This window comes from Nerophis ophidion, linkage group LG11, assembly GCF_033978795.1.
Source record: "Nerophis ophidion isolate RoL-2023_Sa linkage group LG11, RoL_Noph_v1.0, whole genome shotgun sequence".
Taxonomy (NCBI): Eukaryota; Metazoa; Chordata; class Actinopteri; order Syngnathiformes; family Syngnathidae; genus Nerophis; species Nerophis ophidion.
Genome location: NC_084621.1, coordinates 6,221,269 through 6,241,063, shown reverse-complemented (window position 1 = coordinate 6,241,063; position 19,795 = coordinate 6,221,269). Strand labels below are relative to the sequence as shown.

Sequence of the window (19,795 nt, the reverse complement as noted above, 5' to 3'; positions counted from 1 at the left end):
GTGCGGGGCCAAGGACCGAACCCTGGGGAACTCCACACGTTACCTTAACATAGTCGGAGGTCACATTGTTATGGGAGACACACTGCATCCTATCAGTAAGATAAGAGTTAAACCAAGACAGGGCTGAGTCTGACATACCAATTTGTGTTTTGATACGCTCTAATAAAATATTATGATCGACGGTATCGAAAGCAGCGCTAAGATCGGGTAAATGATTCCAAATCCTAATCATGATTGATCTCAATATTTTAGTGTGATGAATCACAATTTGTTATCACCGTATTGTAAATTTCAAAATATTTCTTTTAAATCTCAACCCTATCAACATTATTGAAAACAATGCCCATGTTGTAGATAAGCTGCTTCCTTCTCAGCTTTGTGGAACATTATTGATGAAAAGCCCTATTGTTAATATGAACTTTAAACTCCATAAATTACACTTGCTGTTTTTTCCTAAAAATGTTTACTTCTTTATTCCCATAGTACGACTAAATCCCCCTAATATTTTGAATTTATAATTGTAATATGTATAACAATACACCTAATTTTCTAAAAAAAAATGTTTTAATATTTTTTTAATAACCAATCCAACAAAATAATACACAATAACAACATAATGATACAATTCCAATTCCAAAACCAAACCCGGCCCAGCAACATTCAGAATAGGAATCAACAGAGTAATTGAGAGGACAAACAAACATGACACAAAACAATCCAAAAGTAGTCAAACAAAAATGAATAATATCAACAGTATCAGTATTAATAACAATTCCAACATAGCACTGATTAGAAATCCCTCATTGACATTATCATTACAGCCATTTATTTAAAAAACAACACATTGTGTGTAAAAAAAAAAAAATCCTTTTTTTTGACTGCTTCTCATAATCTTAGAACCTAAAAATACACATTTGTTTCCGAAATGAAATGTGTTTCTTCATAATACTAAGATTTGACTGTTTTATTTTATAATGATTTTCTTTTTTTTTATTCTGACCTATTTTAAATAGAATAGTATGGTTTCGTTTTCTTAATGATTGGCATGTAGTATTGTAAAATGTTACAATAATAAACCTAATTTAAAAAAAAAAATATATATATATATATATATGTAACACAATGCAAAGTCATAGGCTCCCACAAGTTCCGTAAATAATCCACATTCTAAACACAGCATCATAGTTTTCACAGTTTTTTGGTTGTTAGAGGTAGAGTGTTTTAAAGTGGCGTTCTTGTTCGTTTTTTACAGGGATAACAATTTTGAACTACATTACCCAGCGGCCCCAGCGAATGCCCTACGCCATCATAACAGGAAGCATGAACCAGTTGCGATTAGGTTGAGTTGAAGGAGGGCAGCAGGGGAGGGAAATAATGAGTTAGCATTGAAGCGGTGTGCCAGAAAGACGCCTAACCCTGTCGGCGTCCATGGGCAACGCCCAGGCACCGCTCATTCAAATGTGGAACTTATTCTAAACCCACTGGGCGACGCGACGATTTCTACCGGGGTGGCTGTCGGCCTATGATGGAACGGGCGATGGAGCAGTTTAACGTACAACTCAGCCGGCTTACCCGCTCCCTGCGTCGGGCCAGGACGGTGGAACTCCCCGAAGGTAATGCCAGCCTGGAGGTGTTAACTGCGGGCACCAAACCTAGCGTGTCCTAGTCCCTGTGCATTTTACACACCGACAACAACAATAACAGTAGTATTACATTTAAAAACAAGTCATTTGTACTGGGAGTAAGTGTGCTATTTGTTGACATGTGTAGTCAACTCCTGTTTCCTTTCCGTCATGTCCTGCAATGCAGTCCGGTGTGATATTGCCCAGATTAACTTGCTTTAACCTTCCTTTTGTGTTAGCTTTCTGTTACCATCTCTTATGGTTTTGACCCATGTCTTAAATCAGCTGTAAAATACACTAAAAACAATTATCTGTCATCCAATTTGTTTCCCATCTCTTGGTTACCTCGTTAGGCTTCCTTATCTTTGAAAATATTGGTTTATATATTTTGTCAGTATACCCCTCGATTTCAATTTTTAAAAATGGTAAAACGAACCTCAAGAGAATCATATAAATAAAAAAAAAGGTTGTTGTGTTACCTAACTATTACTAAGGGGTATTAGAACACATCTCTTAAATAAACGTGTTTTATTTATTTTTTCGTTTTAACCTTCGTCTTGTGTTAGGGTCGGCACCGACCCGTTTTAGTTTTTAAATGCATAAAAACACCACATACTTTTATTTTTTTGCATCAAAGCTTTTTGACTTTGTCAGGAACCTCTTTGTCAACAAAATAAAACATTTTATTTTTTTTTCACTAAATTATAAAATGCTCGGGTAGAAATGATGCCCTTGATGTTGTTAGGGTCGGTTTCGACCCATCCATCCATCCATCCATCATCTTCCGCTTATCCGAGGTCGGGTCGCGGGGGCAACAGCCTAAGCAGGGAAACCCAGACTTCCCTCTCCCCAGCCACTTCGTCTAGCTCTTCCTGGGGGATCCCGAGGCGTTCCCAGGCCAGCCGGGAGACATAGTCTTCCCAACGTGTCCTGGGTCTTCCCCGTGGCCTCCTACCGGTTGGACGTGCCCTAAACACCTCCCTAGGGAGGCGTTCGGGTGGCATCCTGACCAGATGCACGAACAACCTCATCTGGCTCCTCTCGATGTGAAGGAGCAGCGGCTTTACTTTGAGTTCCTCCCGGATGGCAGAGCTTCTCACCCTATCTCTAAGGGAGAGGAAACTCATTACGGCCGCTTGTACCCGTGATCTTATCCTTTCGGTCATGACCCAAAGCTCATGACCATAGGTGAGGATGGGAACGTAGATCGACCGGTAAATTGAGAGCTTTGCCTTCCGGCTCAGCTCCTTCTTCACCACAACGGATCGGTACAGCGTCCGCATTACTGAAGACGCCGCACCGATCCCCCTGTCGATCTCACGATCCACTCTTCCCTCACTCGTGAACAAGACTCCTAGGTATTTGAACTCCTCCACTTGGGGCACGGTTTCGACCCAGTTATTAAAATAAGATGATAAAGCAATGATAAGAGCCAAAACTGAACACACTGACAGCCAGCTCCTCTCCCAATCATGTGAGCTTTAGTGGATTCTCATTTTACCTTGTTATCCTGTACAAAAACCAACAAAAGACGGACTCTAAAAGTGTCACTTTTTGCCACTCTGATTTTGTTTTTTTATTAGTTTTGGAACTAGTAATCTATTTCTCTTGGTTTCATTTGCTTGATTGGTTGTTGTTTGTTTGATGTTGGATTTCTGTTGCTGAAAAAAATACGTTTTAGCCTTTTTCTTGAAGTAAATATATATGGGTCGAAATTGACCCGTAACACCATAGATGTTACTATAGTTAAAATTCTTAACCTTCCTCTTGTGTTAGCTTTCTGTTACCATCTCTTATGTTAACGGGTCGGTTTTGACCCATGTCTTAAATCGGCTGTAAAATACACTAAAAACAATTATCTATCATCCAATTTGTTTCCCATCTCTTGGTTACCTCGTTAGGCTTCCTTATCCTTGAAAATATTGGTTTTAATATTTTTGGTTTGGGCCATTGGGCCTTTTTTTTGTCAGTATACCCCTCGATTTCAATTTTTAAAAATGGTAAAACGAACCTCAAGAGAATCATATAAATAAAAAAAAAAGGTTGTTGTGTTACCTAACTATTACTAAGGGGTATTAGAACACATCTCTTAAATAAATGTGTTTTATTTATTTTTTCATTTTAATCTTCGTCTTGTGTTAGGGTCGCCACCGACCCGTTTTAGTTTTTAAATGCATAAAAACACCACATACATTTATTTTTTTGCATCAAAGCTTTTTTGACTTTGTCAGGAACCTCTTGTCAACAAAAGAAAACATTTTATTTTTTTTCACTAAATTATAAAATGCTCGGGTAGAAATTATGCCCTTGGTGTTGTTAGGGTCGGTTTCGACCCATCCATCCATCCATCCATCCATCATCTTCCGCTTATCCGAGGTCGGGTCGCGGGGGCAACAGCCTAAGCAGGGAAACCCAGACTTCCCTCTCCCCAGCCACTTCGTCTAGCTCTTCCTGGGGGATCCCGAGGCGTTCCCAGGCCAGCCGGGAGACATAGTCTTCCCAACGTGTCCTGGGTCTTCCCCGTGGCCTCCTACCGGTTGGACGTGCCCTAAACACCTCCCTAGGGAGGCGTTCGGGTGGCATCCTGACCAGATGCTCGAACCACCTCATCTGGCTCCTCTCGATGTGAAGGAGCAGCGGCTTTACTTTGAGTTCCTCCCGGATGGCAGAGCTTCTCACCCTATCTCTAAGGGAGAGCCCCGCCACACGGCGGAGGAAACCCATTTCGGCCGCTTGTACCCGTGATCTTATCCTTTCGGTCATGACCCAAAGCTCATGACCATAGGTGAGGATGGGAACGTAGATCGACCGGTAAATTGAGAGCTTTGCCTTCCGGCTCAGCTCCTTCTTCACCACAACGGATCGGTACAACGTCCGCATTACTGAAGACGCCGCACCGATCCGCCTGTCGATCTCACGATCCACTCTTCCCTCACTCGTGAACAAGACTCCTAGGTATTTGAACTCCTCCACTTGGGGCACGGTTTCGACCCAGTTATTAAAATAAGATGATAAAGCAATGATAAGAGCCAAAACTGAACACACTGACAGCCAGCTCCTCTCCCAATCATGTGAGCTTTAGTGGATTCTCACTTTACCTTGTTATCCTGTACAAAAACCAACAAAAGACGGACACTAAAAGTGTCACTTTTTGCCACTCTGATTTTGTTTTTTTATTACTTTTGGAACTAGTAATCTATTTCTCTTGGTTTCATTTGCTTGATTGGTTGTTGTTTGTTTGATGTTGGATTTCTGTTGCTGAAAAAAATAAGTTTTAGCCTTTTTCTTGAAGTAAATATATATGGGTCGAAATTGACCCGTAACACCATAGATGTTACTATAGTTAAAATTCTTAACCTTCCTCTTGTGTTAGCTTTCTGTTACCATCTCTTATGTTAACGGGTCGGTTTTGACCCCTGTCTTAAATCGGCTGTAAAATACAGTAAAAACAATTATCTATCATCCAATTTGTTTCTCATATCTTGGTTACCTCGTTAGGCTTCCTTATCCTTGAAAATATTGGTTTTAATATTTTTGGTTTGGGCCATTAGGCCTTTTTTTGTCAGTAAACCCCTCGATTTCAATTTTTAAAAATGGTAAAACGAACCTCAAGAGAATCATATAAATAAAAAAAAGGTTGTTGTGTTACCTAACTATTACTAAGGGGTATTAGAACACATCTCTTAAATAAATGTGTTTTATTTATTTTTTTCATTTTAAGAATTTTAACTATAGTAACATCTATGGTGTTACGGGTCAATTTCGACCCATATATATTTACTTCAAGAAAAAGGCTAAAACGTATTTTTTTCAGCAACAGAAATCCAACATCCAACAAACAACAACCAATCAAGCAAATGAAACCAAGAGAAATAGATTACTAGTTCCAAAACTACTAAAAAACTAAATCAGAGTGGCAAAAAGTGACACTTTTAGTGTCCGTCTTTTGTTTGTTTTTGTACAGGATAACAAGGTAAAATGAGAATCCACTAAAGCTCACATGATTGGGAGAGGAGCTGGCTGTCAGTGTGTTCAGTTTTGGCTCTTATCATTGCTTTATCATCTTATTTTATAACTGGGTCGAAACCGACCCTAACAACACCAAGGGCATAATTTCTACCAGAGCATTTTATAATTTAGTGAAAAAAAATAAAATGTTGTATTTTGTTGACAGAGAGGTTCCTGACAAAGTCAAAAAGCTTTGATGCAAAAAAATAAATGTATGTGGTGTTTTTATGCATTTAAAAACTAAAACGGGTCGGTGCCGACCCTAACACTCGACAAAGGTTAACATGTAAAAAGCAAGTCGTTTAGCTGATTTCCTCTTCATCTGCTTTACTGTTCATCTAAGGTGTTTATTTCTATGTTCACAGACAATGAAACTGCAGTGTACACACTCATGCCAATGGTGATGGCTGACCAGCACAGGTAGGCGATAAACCAGCTCAGGCTGGGCGATAAGGCCATTTTTTTTAATATCTCGATATTTTTAGGCCATATCGCGATATATGATATATATTACGATACTTTGCCTTGGTCTTGAATGAGCACTTGATACATATAATCACAGCAGTATGATGATTCTATGTGTCTACATTAAAACATTCTTCTTCAGACTGCATTCATATATGTTACTTTCAAACTTTCATGTAGAGAGGGAAATCACAACAAAGTCAATTGACCAAAAGTGTATTTACTGTATTAGGGGTGTAACGGTACACAACAATTTCGGTTCGGTACGTACCTCGGTTTAGAGGTCACAGTTCGGTTAATTTTCGGTACAGTAAGAAATCAACAAAATATAAATTTTTGGGTTATTTATTTACCAAATTTGTAAACAATGGCTTTATCCTTTTAACATTGGGAGCACTATAATAATTCTGCCCACGTTAATCCACATTAAACTGCCTGAAGTTGTTGCTTTGATTAAATTAAATGAAAAAACCTTTCTTCTACATATGAAAAGTTTAACATTAAACAGTTATCATTGAAACTGTTTAATGTGAACTCATCATGCTTGATTTATTACAGCATTTGGGAAGCCTGTAGTTGACTTTTATTATGTAAATGTTGTATTTTTATCAACATGTGATAGCAGGGACCCTGCTATTCAAAACTAGGCTGTTACATTACTAATGATTCATGTAACTATAGCTGAAAAATTGTACAATTGCAATAGGAGAGACTATTCATCGCTAAACACAATGGAGTTCAATGAAATAACAGACAGACAGGGCTTTGCTGCCCCTAAAACACGCACACGCACGCACGCACACACACACTCACACACACACACACAGAAAAATGAGCTAACGTTACGCTAAAAGCTAATTAGCCTTCATCTCACGCCTATACTGTAAGCTAGCTGAGCCGCAGTTTAAGTTTCCAGAAGGTCAACGGGCTCATAGTGATGTTTGTAATAGTTGTGACTGGGAAGTGTTTAGTATAATTTGGGTACAGTGCACTCCTCCCCTGCTAGACGAATATCTGCTCGACGCTAAAGCATTGACTACATCGTTCTGAAGTCTGAATACGCACTGCTGATTGGCTTTGTATGTAACCAATCAGATGGTTGTGTGGGCGGGACAATGAGGCAGAGACAGAGGCAGAAAGCAGAGCAGCTTGTGAAGACTTCTGCTTCCGAACTTGTTCAGTACGCCCGCGTGCCGAACCGAAACCCCCGTACCGAAACGGTTCGATACAAATACACGTACCGTTACACCCCTAGTATTTATTAAAGTTATTAAGCAATGGCACAAACATTCATGTCATTTCCAAAACAGAAAGTGCAAGATTGTCAGAGACATTTTAAGTGACAAATAAAAATGAGCTCCATAATAGGAAATCAAATAGTATTTGTCTTTCACTATGCGGTAGGTTACTACGGTTATGAAATTCACTTCATTCTCTAGCAAGTGACTTTTCAAATGATGCTACATATTAGCAGTAAAGCTACTTTTTATTGCAACGCTTTTGCCCCACACTTGACAAATTACGGTTATCTGTTCGACATATTCCCACTTGAAGCCGAACCACCGCCAGATGATGGACCCCCTGCTGTTTTTATTGGGGATTAATTCTTCCTTCATTTGTTACCAGATCCACACCTTCTTTCTCGTACGGCTACGTCAGCATCACAGCTAACGTTACCCAGTCTGCTACCTCTCTGCTGGGCGAGGGCGTATACATATGTGACGTATGACGTGACAGTATGTGTCGTGTATAAGAATGTGCGCCTGCTTGTCTGTGAGAAGGAGAGACAGGAAAGAGAGAGAAGAACCTGTAGTGTAAAGCCCGCAGCTTAAAGCTATTGCGTGAGAACGTATACTCGAATATTACGATATAGTCATTTTCTATATCGCACAGAGACAAACATGCGATGTATTGTGTATATCGATATATCGCCCAGCCCTAATACCAGCCTTAATAATAACATGCTTTTAAAAGAGGTCCTCAGCAGGGCCAATTAACCTAAGCCAGGGGCCGGCAAACCAAAATGTTGAAATAGCCATACTGGATCAAAAAAATACAACAAAAAAAAAAATCTGTCTAGAGCAGTTGTTCTTAACCTTGTTGGAGGTACCGAACACCACCAGTTTCATTTGCGCATTTACCGAACCCTTCTTTAGTGAAAAATCAAATGTTTTTTTTTTTTCTAATTCAAGAAAAACGTATGTTCTTTTTATTGGTGCACAAAATGAACCGTGCATGAACATCACCTTGTTCACAGAACAAAACCAACACAGTGCATGATTTCACAACAAATTACCTCCTTACACACATTACCATGAATTGATTAACGTGGACACCGATTTAAACAAGTTGAAAAACCTATTTGGGTGTTACCAATTAGATTAGATTAGATTAGATTAGATAGTACTTTATTTATTCCGTCAGGAGAGTTCCTTCAGGAAAATTACAATTTTCAGCACAATCCCATTCAAGATCAGACAAACATTAAAGGGAGACAGAACAGGATCGCTGACGGGTCTGCCGGCTTCCAGCGCCCCTTACAAAAAAAGATGAGATACAGGTAAACAAGGGGGGGGGGGGGGGCAAATAGAAGATTAAAATAAAATAAAAAAATCGGTCTTAGTCGTCAATTGTAGAGAATATGTACTGTACTGTGTAAACTGTACTGTTTCATATAATGTATTCTCTTCCTTTGCAATCTGCTAGTAAAAGTTTCCATCAATTAATCAAAAAACCTGCAAATCAGATGGAAAATTAGTGGAAAAATTATTTGGGGGTATCCATAATACGCCGACAGGGAGAAGTTTTTATTTACATGATAATTCGGATGTGTCTATACTTCCGTGGCGGAGGCTCCACCGAACCCCTAGGGTTCGATAGAATCCAGGTTAAGAACCACTGGTCTAGAGCCGCAAAATATGTCAAGTCTTACACACAGGACTGTCTCAGAAAATTAGAATATTGTGATAAAGTCCTTTTATTTTCTGTAATGCAACTAAAAACATGAAAATGTCTCCAGATCAACTGAAATATTGCAAGCCTTTTTTTATCCTAATATTGCTGATTATGGCATACAGTTTAAGAAAACCCAAAATCCTATCTCAAAAAATGTGAATATTTCCTCAAACCAAGTAAAAAAAAAGATTTATAACAGCAAAACAAAATCAAACATTTGAAAATGTCAATTAATGCACTCTGTACTTTGTTGGGAATCCTTTTGCACGGATTAATGCATGAATGCAGCGTGGCATGGAGGAAATCAGCCTGTGGCATTGCTGAGGTGTTATGGATGCCCAGGATGCTTCAATAGCGGCCTTTAGCTTATTTGCATTATTGGGTCTGGTGTCTTTTAGCTTCTTTTTCACAATACCCCACAAATTCTCTATGAGGTTCATGTCAGGGGAGTTGGCAGGCCAATCAAAGACAGTAATAGCATGGTCAGTACACCAGTTACTGGTGATTTTTGCATTGTGGGCAGGTGCCAGATCATGCTGGAAAATGAAATCATCATCTCCATATAGCTTCTCAACAAATGGAATCATGTAGTGCTCTAAAATGTCTTGGTACACAGCTGCATTGACTGTGGACTTGATAAAACACAGTGAACAAACACCAGCAGCTGACATGGCTCCCCAAACCATTGCTGACTATGGGAATTTCACACTGGATTTCAAGCAACTTGGATTTTGACTCTCGCGCATTGACTCCCAAATGAAATACAAAACTTGCTTTCGTCTGAACACAGGACTCTGGATCACTCTGCAACTGTCCAGTGCTTCTTTTCCATAGCCCAAGTCAGACGCTTCTTCCGTTGTCTTGAGTTCAGGAGTGGCTTGACCATGGGAATACGGCTATTGTAGCCCATTTCCCGGACACGTCTGTGACCTGTGGCTTTTGATACCTGGACTCCAGCTTCAGTCCACTGTCTTTGAAGCTCCCCCAAATTCTGGAAGCGGCTCTTCTTCACAATGCTGTTAAGGCTGCGGTCCGCTCTCTTGGTTGTGCAGCGTTTCCTGCCACATTACCTCCTTCCAACAGACTTTTTGTGAATGTGCTTTGAAACTGCATTCTGTGAACAGCCTGCTCTTTTAGAAATTTATTTTTGTGTCTTACCCTCCGGATGGAGGGTGTCAATGATGGTCTTCTGGACAGCAGTCAGGTCAGCAGTCTTTCCTATACTTGTGATTTAGTTTACTGAACCAAGCTGAGTGTTTTTCGAGTTAATTAGACGATTCAAGTGATTACTTAAAAAGCCTGCTAGTATAGTTTTTCATGATATTGTAATATTTAGAGATAGGATATTTGAGTTTTCTTAAGCTGTATGCCATAATCAGCAATATTAATCAATCAATCAATCAATCAATGTTTACTTATATAGCCCTAAATCACTAGTGTCTCAAAGGGCTGCACAAACCACCACGACATCCTCGGTAGGCCCACATAAGGGCAAGGAAAACTCACATCGGTGACAATAATGACCCAGTGGGACGTCGGTGACAATGATGACTATGAGAACCTTAGAGAGGAGGAAAGCAATGGATGTCGAGCGGGTCTAACATGATACTGTGAAAGTTCAATCCACAATGGATCCAACACAGTCGCGAGAGTCCAGTCCAAAGCGGATCCAACACAGCAGCGAGAGTCCCGTTCACAGCGGAGCCAGCAGGAAACCATCCCAAGCGGAAGCGGATCAGCAGCGCAGAGATGTCCCCAGCCGATACACAGGCAAGCAGTACATGGCCACCGGATCGGACCGGACCCCCTCCACAAGGGAGAGTGGGACATAGAAGAAAAAGAAAAGAAACGGCAGATCAACTGGTCTAAAAAGGGAGTCTATTTAAAGGCTAGAGTATACAAATGAGTTTTAAGGTGAGACTTAAATGCTTCTACTGAGATAATAAAAGGCTTGCAATATTTCAGTTGATGTGTAATGATGAATCCAGTATGTATGACATTTTCATGTTTTTAGTTGCATTACAGAAAATAAAGGACTTTGTCACAATATTCTAATTTTCTGAGACAGTCCTGTAAGTGTTATAATGAAGACAACATATGACGTAAGTGTCTATGTTAGCTGTATTAGCCTACTGACAAAATGACTGTGTCGCAGGCTGATTGATGCAAATCTTTGTTGACAGAAATGTTGAAATGTAATATTTATTCTACACATTTTTGCAACATTGGAAACCATTACTAAAACAAAGGCTTTTCAGAGGGTGTGATAACTCCTGGAAGAGGTTTTGCTGAATACTAGAGTGTAGACAAAATAATTTAAAGCTCCCCTGGTGCTCGCAACCCCCTAGTCTCTGCTGTCCTCACCCACTATTTGAGAAACACTTGAATATTCTATCATAACAACATGACTGTGCTATTTTAGTTGCATCTCTTGGACTGATTTTGTGTACGTACACATGTGGCCGAGACAGCGTTGGAGTGATTAACCTGAACGCTGGGCAAATTCCTTGGACCAAGGAGCAATTTTTACTGAATATGAATAGTAATTGTGAAAAATATAGACCCTTAAGAATAATTGTTGTGTTAAACCAATAATGGTAACATAAGCCACAAATAGCCACCTTGAAGTAAAATAGTAATAAACAAGATGCAAGTTATTGTTGATTTCATTGGTGAAAATCCCTCATCACGTGTGAGAATATGATCATATTGTCCTAATTATAGTCAAACGGCTGGGACCGGACATGCATTCAGTGTTAACAGTCACATCTTGTTAGACCCGCTCGACATCCATTGCTTTCCTCCTCTCTAAGGTTCTCATAGTCATCATTGTCACCGACGTCCCACTGGGTCATTATTGTCACCGATGTCCCACTGGGTGTGAGTTTTCCTTGCCCTTATGTGGGCCTACCGAGGATGTCGTGGTGGTTTGTGCAGCCCTTTGAGACACTAGTGATTTAGGGCTATATAAGTAAACATTGATTGATTGATTGATTGACATCTTCCCTTTTTAGAGCTTTTTTGCGATTCCCGGTTTCATTTCAATGGTGGTAAGGGAGAGCAGAAGCTCCTTGTCCCGTTCACATTTAACTAGTCATAAAACTAATCTAATATCTACAAACCAAATCGCTTACGTCAAAAAAACATTCCTAAGGACTTAATGGTAATGTGCCTAACCACGAAACAAAACCAAGATCTGCTTTTATTTTGTTCTGGTGTCACATTTGGCCCACACTGTATTTTGATGTATACATTCATTGTTTACTCGTTGACAGTATAGCATAAATCTTACAATGAGTGATTATTTTAAATGTGCTAAAGCTGACAGCATATGTGTCACCTCCTAAATCCTTTTTGTCATCCTCATTCCAAAGGTCAGTGTCAGAGTTGCTGCTCAACTCCAAGTTTGATGTGAACTATGCATTTGGACGTGTGAAGAGAAGCCTGCTTCATATTGCTGCCAAGTAAGAGCTCCTTAATTGACACACTCATAACAAGCATAGCATTCATAACGAGGTTCATTTTTACAATGGAGTATTTTATGACCACTACTTAAATGCCGCTGTGTTTCCTAGTACATAGTACAATTCTCTATTCTCTTTTTTGTTCATGAACCTAATTTATTGTAATTCAAAACCACTTATTTGTGTCTCCTAACACTTCATTCAAACAAGCCACACAAAGGCCAATAATTGACTCACCAAACATACCATTGTAGTGTATTCTCAGACTTGGTGAGCTGAGCACACATTTTTTTAAAACGTATTTACAAAAGTAATAAAGAAATACATCAAGGGACAAGCGGTAGAAAATGGATAAATGGGTGGATTACAATGACTACTATCACCAGTGGTCTTATAAGGGCCCTGGTGGTGTGATTTTGCACTTTGCTGCCTTTAGTGTATTTGTCCTGAGTTTGTTTTTCCAACACTCAACCATTGAAGATGCGATTAACTGGATGAAAAGCTACCTAGTCAACAGACAGCAATGTGTCATGTTCAATGGAACCCTTTCAAATATTAAAACATTATATTGTGGTATTCCACAGGGAAGTTGCCTGGGACCTTTATTATACTCAATATTTGTAAATGATATGTCATGTATTTTAAAGAATAGTTGCTGTGCAATTTACGCAGATGACACAACAATATATGCACATGCAGATAATTGCACCGACCTGAGCACTATACTACAAGATGAGGTCATGCGGATTTCAAAATAAGATGAAACTTAATATTTCCAAAACAATATGTCTTGTTATTTGCTCAAAACATGCTCATAGAAAGGAACGCATATTAAATGTTTCTCTGAACGGAGTTCATGTTGAACAAGTTAAAGAGGCCAGGTTGCTGGGAGTTACAATAGATGAAAGACTATCTTGGGCCACTCACATTAAAAACATAGTAACAAAAATGAGCAGAAGCATTTCAATCATAAGAAGAAGTGCCTATTTTTTAACTAACACATCTATGAAGCAAGTTATACAATCCCTTGTATTGTCACATATTGACTACTGCCCAGCAATCTGGTCTAATGCATCCAAACAAGATCTAAATAAAATCCAGCTTACCCAAAACAGAGCTGCCAGACTAGCTCTCCATTGCTCATTTAGGACTGGCATTGAGATCATGCATCATGAATTATCATGGATGAAAGTTGATGAAAGACTGGCTTGTAGTTTGATTCTATTCTTAAAAAACATCTATACATACCATAAAGCCTCATATCTGTATTCTCAGCTCTTGCTTGCCAGTGACAGTCACAACTACGGTACCAGGCTAGCCCAAAGAGGTGCGCTCACCCGTCTTAAACCCAAAAGTGATGTTTTGAAAAAGACTGTAATGTATTGGGCAATCACTTAGTGGAACAGACTTCCACAATATCTGCTATCAATCACCAGCATAGTGGGCTTTAAGAATAAACTAAAAGTAGAAGTATTGCGTAAAGAGATTATTTTAGATTGTACCTAATGTCATGACTGTTTTTATTGACTATTGAGTATTTTATTGATTATGGGATAAGCAGCAGAAAATGGATGGATGATACTTTTTCGTCACTTATGGTTTGTCTTTGGTACACTAATGTGTATATTTTAGGCCATTGGTTCTTCGTTTTATTTTTGCAAAAATGTATACAATATATCTATTTTTATATTGCTATTTTTATCTTTGGTATGAAAATTATTATGTAACAACATCTATTAGTATTTTTTGGTTCTTTGTTGTTGCTATTTTTGTATTATGACAATTTATTATTGGATCATGTTGTACTGCATTTTAATCGTTTGTTCTGTGGTTGTGTGATGTTTTTTGCCTGGACCCCAGGAAGAATAGTCTCCACTGCGGTGTAGACTAATGGGGATCCTTAATAAACTAAACTAAACTAAAGATGTCCAGTGCTGGCTCAGAATAAATGGTAAGGTTGCGTCAGGAAGGTCACCCAGTGAAAAACTGACATACAAATCATTCCATTGATTGTATTGGGGTTAAAGTCTGTTGCCACATGGGATTTTGAAGGGGATAAAGACCAAAACATCTCTCTGTATAAGTAAAATCTATATAAATGTTCACTAATATTTATATTTTCACTGCATAGCTGTGGATCAGTGGAGTGTCTTGTTCTGCTGCTGAAAAGAGGTGCCAACCCAAACTACCAGGACATCTCAGGCTGTACCCCACTGCACCTTGCAGCGAGGAATGGGTAAGAATATAATAATGTTTAAAATACAGGTTGTATTACAGTTAGTCATATGGAATCATAGAAAATGTAACTAAAAATAACCAGGCGTGTCAAAACATTGCATTCATTGAGATGAATACATTTGAGTTATATTTGTTTTTTAAGCTTGTTGTTCCAATTTTTAATTGCTAATTTAAGGCTGTGATTTGACAAGTCACAAAGCAACGGGGGGGGGGGAGCACAGTAGAGCCTGTGTCGGCACGAAAAACAACAGCTGGTTTTTGGGATGCTCCCCATGCCAGAGACCCAAATATACTGTATGTCGCAAAAAATTGCAATGTGGAAACTGATAACTCTTAATAAGACTAAGGTTTGTGTTTAAGTACATGTTTCAGTTACACATGTTCCGGTAGTAAAGCCAGTGATTTGTTAGCTTCATTGCTGTAATCTGTATTTGAGTTTGTGTGATTTTTCACTGATTTATACGGTAGAGTGAAGGGAATTATTGTGAAGTGAATTATATTTATATCGCACTTTTTTTCTAGTGACTCGAAGCGCTTTACGTATGGAAACCCAATATCTATTTTTTTTTTTTTTACATTTAAACCAGTGTGAGTGGCACTGGGAGCAGGTCGGTCAAGTGTCTTGCCCAAGGACACAACGGCAGTGACTAGGATGGCGGAAGCGGGCATCGAACCTGCAACCCTCAAGTTGCTGGCACGGCCGGTCTACCAACCGAGCTATACCGCTTATGTTTACTCAACACTTTTGTGTCAGAAATCATGAAATAACCTTACAAAGACACTTTTTTCCTATCTACAGCAATCTTTTGATCTGCCACGATCATGTCATAAATGTAAATGAAAATACCTCAAACTGAAGGATTTTCTCAGCAATTTTTAGTTGGGATTAAAAAGACCTTAAGGTCATTCATTCAATTTCTCTTCCTCATCATAACTGACTTAAGGTCAGAGGAAAGTATTTTACTCAAATCCAGAACAATTATTGACACAATAAAGACAAATCAATTTAAATGTTTGTACATTGTTCAAAACAAAGCAATTTTTTGTGGGTATCTAAACTACAACCTTTGCCTTTAAGACAGAAGAAATGTATGGGCAAACTACTGGAATATAACGCTGATGTCAACATTTGCAACAACGAGGGACTAACGGCTGTGAGTGGAAGATGATCCTGCAACTGCTAATCACATAACTGAGATTGTGTTAAATTTCTACTAATGGCCAGTGTTCAAAGCTGTGACTCCACCTCTCTGCTGTAGATTCATTGGTTGGCAGTGAATGGGAGGACTGAACTCCTCCACGATTTGGTCCAGCACGTGTCCAACGTTGATGTCGAAGATGCCATGGGACAGACAGCATTGCATGTAGCTTGTCAGAATGGACACAAAACTGTAAGCCCCTTTAAAGACTATTGTACAACAGAATAGAATGAAATGAATTAATTAGTAATATGCCAGTACAACACAATTGGATATGGTCGCAGCTTTGTTTAAAATGACTTGGTATTTAAAAGTTTAAAAGCCAGTGCCTGGAAACTCTCTTCCGTCGTTAAAGTCTCTTGTTTGGGAACACTTCACTTTCCCGGAGAAATTTGTAAACAGACAAAGACAGGTAGCCAAGACAGAAGCAGTGTGCTGGCTTTGTTTAAGCTGGAACCATTATTTCTGCACTCTCCAGTGGACTGTCCAAACTGTTACTGTTGCACTCGTCTGCACTGTTGCACTATTTGTCTATTTTTCATTCAAATTAAAAAGGTGTGTTCGTGTATGTGCGTGTGTGTATAGTCATGAAAACAGGCCAAAATCTTGGATTCGCCTTCTCATTCAATGGGTTTTCTTTATTTCCCTGACTATTTACATTGTAGATTGTCGCTGAAGGCATCAAAACTATGAATTAACACTTGTGGAGTTATGTACTTAACAAAAAAATAACTGGAAACATGTTTAGTGCATGTGCCTCACAATACGAAGGTCCTGAGTAGTCCTGAGTTCAATCCCAGGCTCGGGATCTTTCTGTGTTGAGTTTGCATGTTCTTCCCGTGACTGCGTGGGTTCCCTCTGGGTACTCCGGCTTCCTCCCACCTCCAAAAACACTTCACAGGTGTCATAGTTTGATGTCTTCCGTGACAATCTACAATGTAAATTGTCATGAAAATAAAGAAATCACATTGAAATGAGGTGTAAATAATTACAACATTTTATTTATTATTCCGCCCGGAAAAGGGTGGAATGCCATCTCCGGGTTGGGGAGGAGACCCTGCCCCAAGTGGAGGAGTTCAAATCCCTAGGAGTCTTGTTCACGAGTGAGGGAAGAGTGGATCATGAGATCGACAGGCGGATCGGTCGGGCGTCTTCAGTAATGCGGACGTTGTACCGATCCGTTGTGGTGAAGAAGGAGCTGAGCCGGAAGGCAAAGCTCTCAATTTACCGGTCGATTTACGTTCCCATCCTCACCTATGGTCATGAGCTTTGGGTCATGACCGAAAGGATAAGATCACGGGTACAAGTGGCCGAAATGAGTTTCCTCCGCCATGTGGCGAGGCTCTCCCTTAGAGATAGGGTGAGAAGCTCTGTCATCCGGGAGGCACTCAAAGTAAAGCCGCTGCTCCTTCACATCGAGAGGAGCCAGATGAGGTGGTTCGGGCATCTGGTCAGGATGCCACCCGAACGCCTCCCTAGGAAGGTGTTTAGGGCACGTCCAACCGGTAGGAGGCCACGGGGAAGACCCAGGACACGTTGGGAAGACTATGTCTCCCGGCTGGCCTGGGAACGCCTCGGGATCCCCCGGGAAGAGCTAGACGAAGTGGCTGGGGAGAGGGAAGTCTGGGTTTCCCTGCTTAGGCTGTTGCCCCCGCGACCCGACCTCAGATAAGCGGAAGATGATGGATGATGGATGAATATTTATTGGAGATAAGCTGCTATCAATTCCAATGTTCTCCAAATGTATGACTGATGTGTGGTGTGTCCGGTCAGACGGTGTTGTGTCTGCTGGATAGTGGAGCTGACATCAATCGACCAAACGTCTCCGGGGCCACGCCTCTTTACTTTGCCTGCAGGTGATTTGTTTTAATGCAAGTGTACAGTGGAACCTTAATTTACTAACTTAGTTGTTTCTTGAACATGGTTTGTAAATGGAAAAGTTTGTATAGTGAAGCAGAGTTTCAATAAGAAACAATGTAAATATAAATTATGGGTTCTAGCCTCGACAAAAGCCCATATTGTACTTAGGGTATGTACACTTTGAACACAATATAAAGTGTTATTCAGTAATGTGTATCAAACAAACATAACAGTGGTTAATAAATCAACTTTCTATTAAATGAAGTCAAATCAAAAAAGCTGCTGTATGCTCTACTCTGCCAACATGCGAACAGACAGAAGTCATTATGGTGCCCTCTCACAAACAAATGCACAACATCCATAACTTTAACAACCAATAAAATAATAATTGGTTACAAAAAAAGTTAAATCCACTTTCCAATAACAACTGCAGAGAATAGACGAAAAAAGAGCAAACAGAAGCAGAAGGGGGGCAGTGTGAAGCCTTGTCTGCGTGTTTGTGCTGTAAAAGAGCAAAGAGCCGCTTTGGAAAGACATAACGTGTTTTCTTTCGCTGTGATATAAGTCTGTTATGGCAAGCCTCATCACAATCAAAACTTGATGTGGTCACTTGCTGTGCTGTGGTCGTGCTTGTAGCGCCATGTATGTACTCCTCACAAATATAGTATTTTTTTTGCTTCGCTCCTTTTTTCCACGCTAGTCTGTTTAGTTTTTGGGACACCTTTTGAGTTAACAAAACCGACAAAATTGATCAAAAAGCAAAAAAACAAAGAAAATACACGTGCACGGTGCTTGAGTGTTGAGACTTCACTCCTCTGCAGTAAGCGGTAGGGGTGTGGGAAAAAATCGATTCGAATTCAAATCGCGATTCTCACATTGTACGATTCAGAATCGATTCTCATTTTTAACAAATCGTTTTTTTAAATTATTCTTTTTATTTTTTATTTTTTTTGTCAATCCAACAAAACAATACACAGCAATACCATAACAATGCAATCCAATTACAAAACCAAACCTGACCCAGCGACACTCAGAACTGCAATAAACAGAGCAATTGAGAGGAGACACAGAACGAACCAAAAGTAGTGAAAAAAAAAAGAATATTAACAACAGTATCAATATTAGTTATAATTTCAGCATAGCAGTGATTAAAAATCCCTCATTGACATTATCATTAGACATTTATAAAAATATTTAAAAAATAAAAATAGTGTCAGAGGCTTACAGTTGCATGGCATCTCATAAGCTTGACAACACACTGTGTCCAATATTTTCACAAAGATAAAATAAGTCATATTTTTGGTTCATTTAATAGTTAAAACAAATTTACATTATTGCAATCAGTTGATAAAACATTGTCCTTTACAATTAAAAAAGCTTTTTACAAAAAATCTACTACTCTGCTTGCATGTCAGCAGACTGGGGTAGATCCTGCTGAAATCCTATGTATTGAATGAATAGAGAATCTTTTTGAATCGGGAAAAAATTGTTTTTTAATCGAATATCGTGTTGAAGTGAAAAAAAAAAAAAATCGATTTTGAATCGAATCGTGACCCAAGAATCGATATTAAATCGAATCGTGGGACACCCAAAGATTCACAGCCCTAGTAAGCGGCTCTCCTCAACTATGTTTTGCCCTGCTTTTTGCCTGCAGGCGCCTGAATGAAGCATTCGTACACAAGGACGTGATTCACACAAAGAGGCATATTTGACCTTATCTGAAAGTTAGTTGATCGAAAAGTTTGCGTATAGAGGGGTTCGTGAAAATCGAGGTTCCACTGTATGAATTCACTGCGTGAAAATAATTGACTTGATTGAAATACCCTTATGTGTTAATATAATAATCTAACAACTGTGCAGTCATGGCCAGAGAGACACGGCACAGATCCTTCTTTCTCGAGGAGCCAAATATCTTGCTGACAAGAATGGAATAACTCCTCTTGATCTCTGTGTGCAGGTAAGCGCTGCAGCAGGCAGCACACCC

General features: G+C 39.5%; 1 protein-coding gene across 3 annotated transcripts in view; it reads left to right on the top strand.

Moving 5' to 3' along the window:
- The first annotated feature begins 1,307 nt into the window (after positions 1-1,307).
- The window catches only part of hace1 (HECT domain and ankyrin repeat containing E3 ubiquitin protein ligase 1), an 84,547-nt gene continuing 66,059 nt past the window's right edge, over positions 1,308-19,795 (top strand). For all 3 annotated transcript variants that reach the window (XM_061914969.1, XM_061914970.1, XM_061914968.1), the window contains exons 1-8: positions 1,308-1,613; positions 5,996-6,050; positions 12,425-12,514; positions 14,646-14,750; positions 15,831-15,906; positions 16,012-16,143; positions 17,725-17,807; positions 19,672-19,768. In XM_061914969.1, the coding sequence (XP_061770953.1) occupies positions 1,523-1,613; positions 5,996-6,050; positions 12,425-12,514; positions 14,646-14,750; positions 15,831-15,906; positions 16,012-16,143; positions 17,725-17,807; positions 19,672-19,768 (729 nt within the window). In that variant the 5' untranslated portion in view covers positions 1,308-1,522. The remainder of the gene's footprint in view (positions 1,614-5,995; positions 6,051-12,424; positions 12,515-14,645; positions 14,751-15,830; positions 15,907-16,011; positions 16,144-17,724; positions 17,808-19,671; positions 19,769-19,795) is intronic.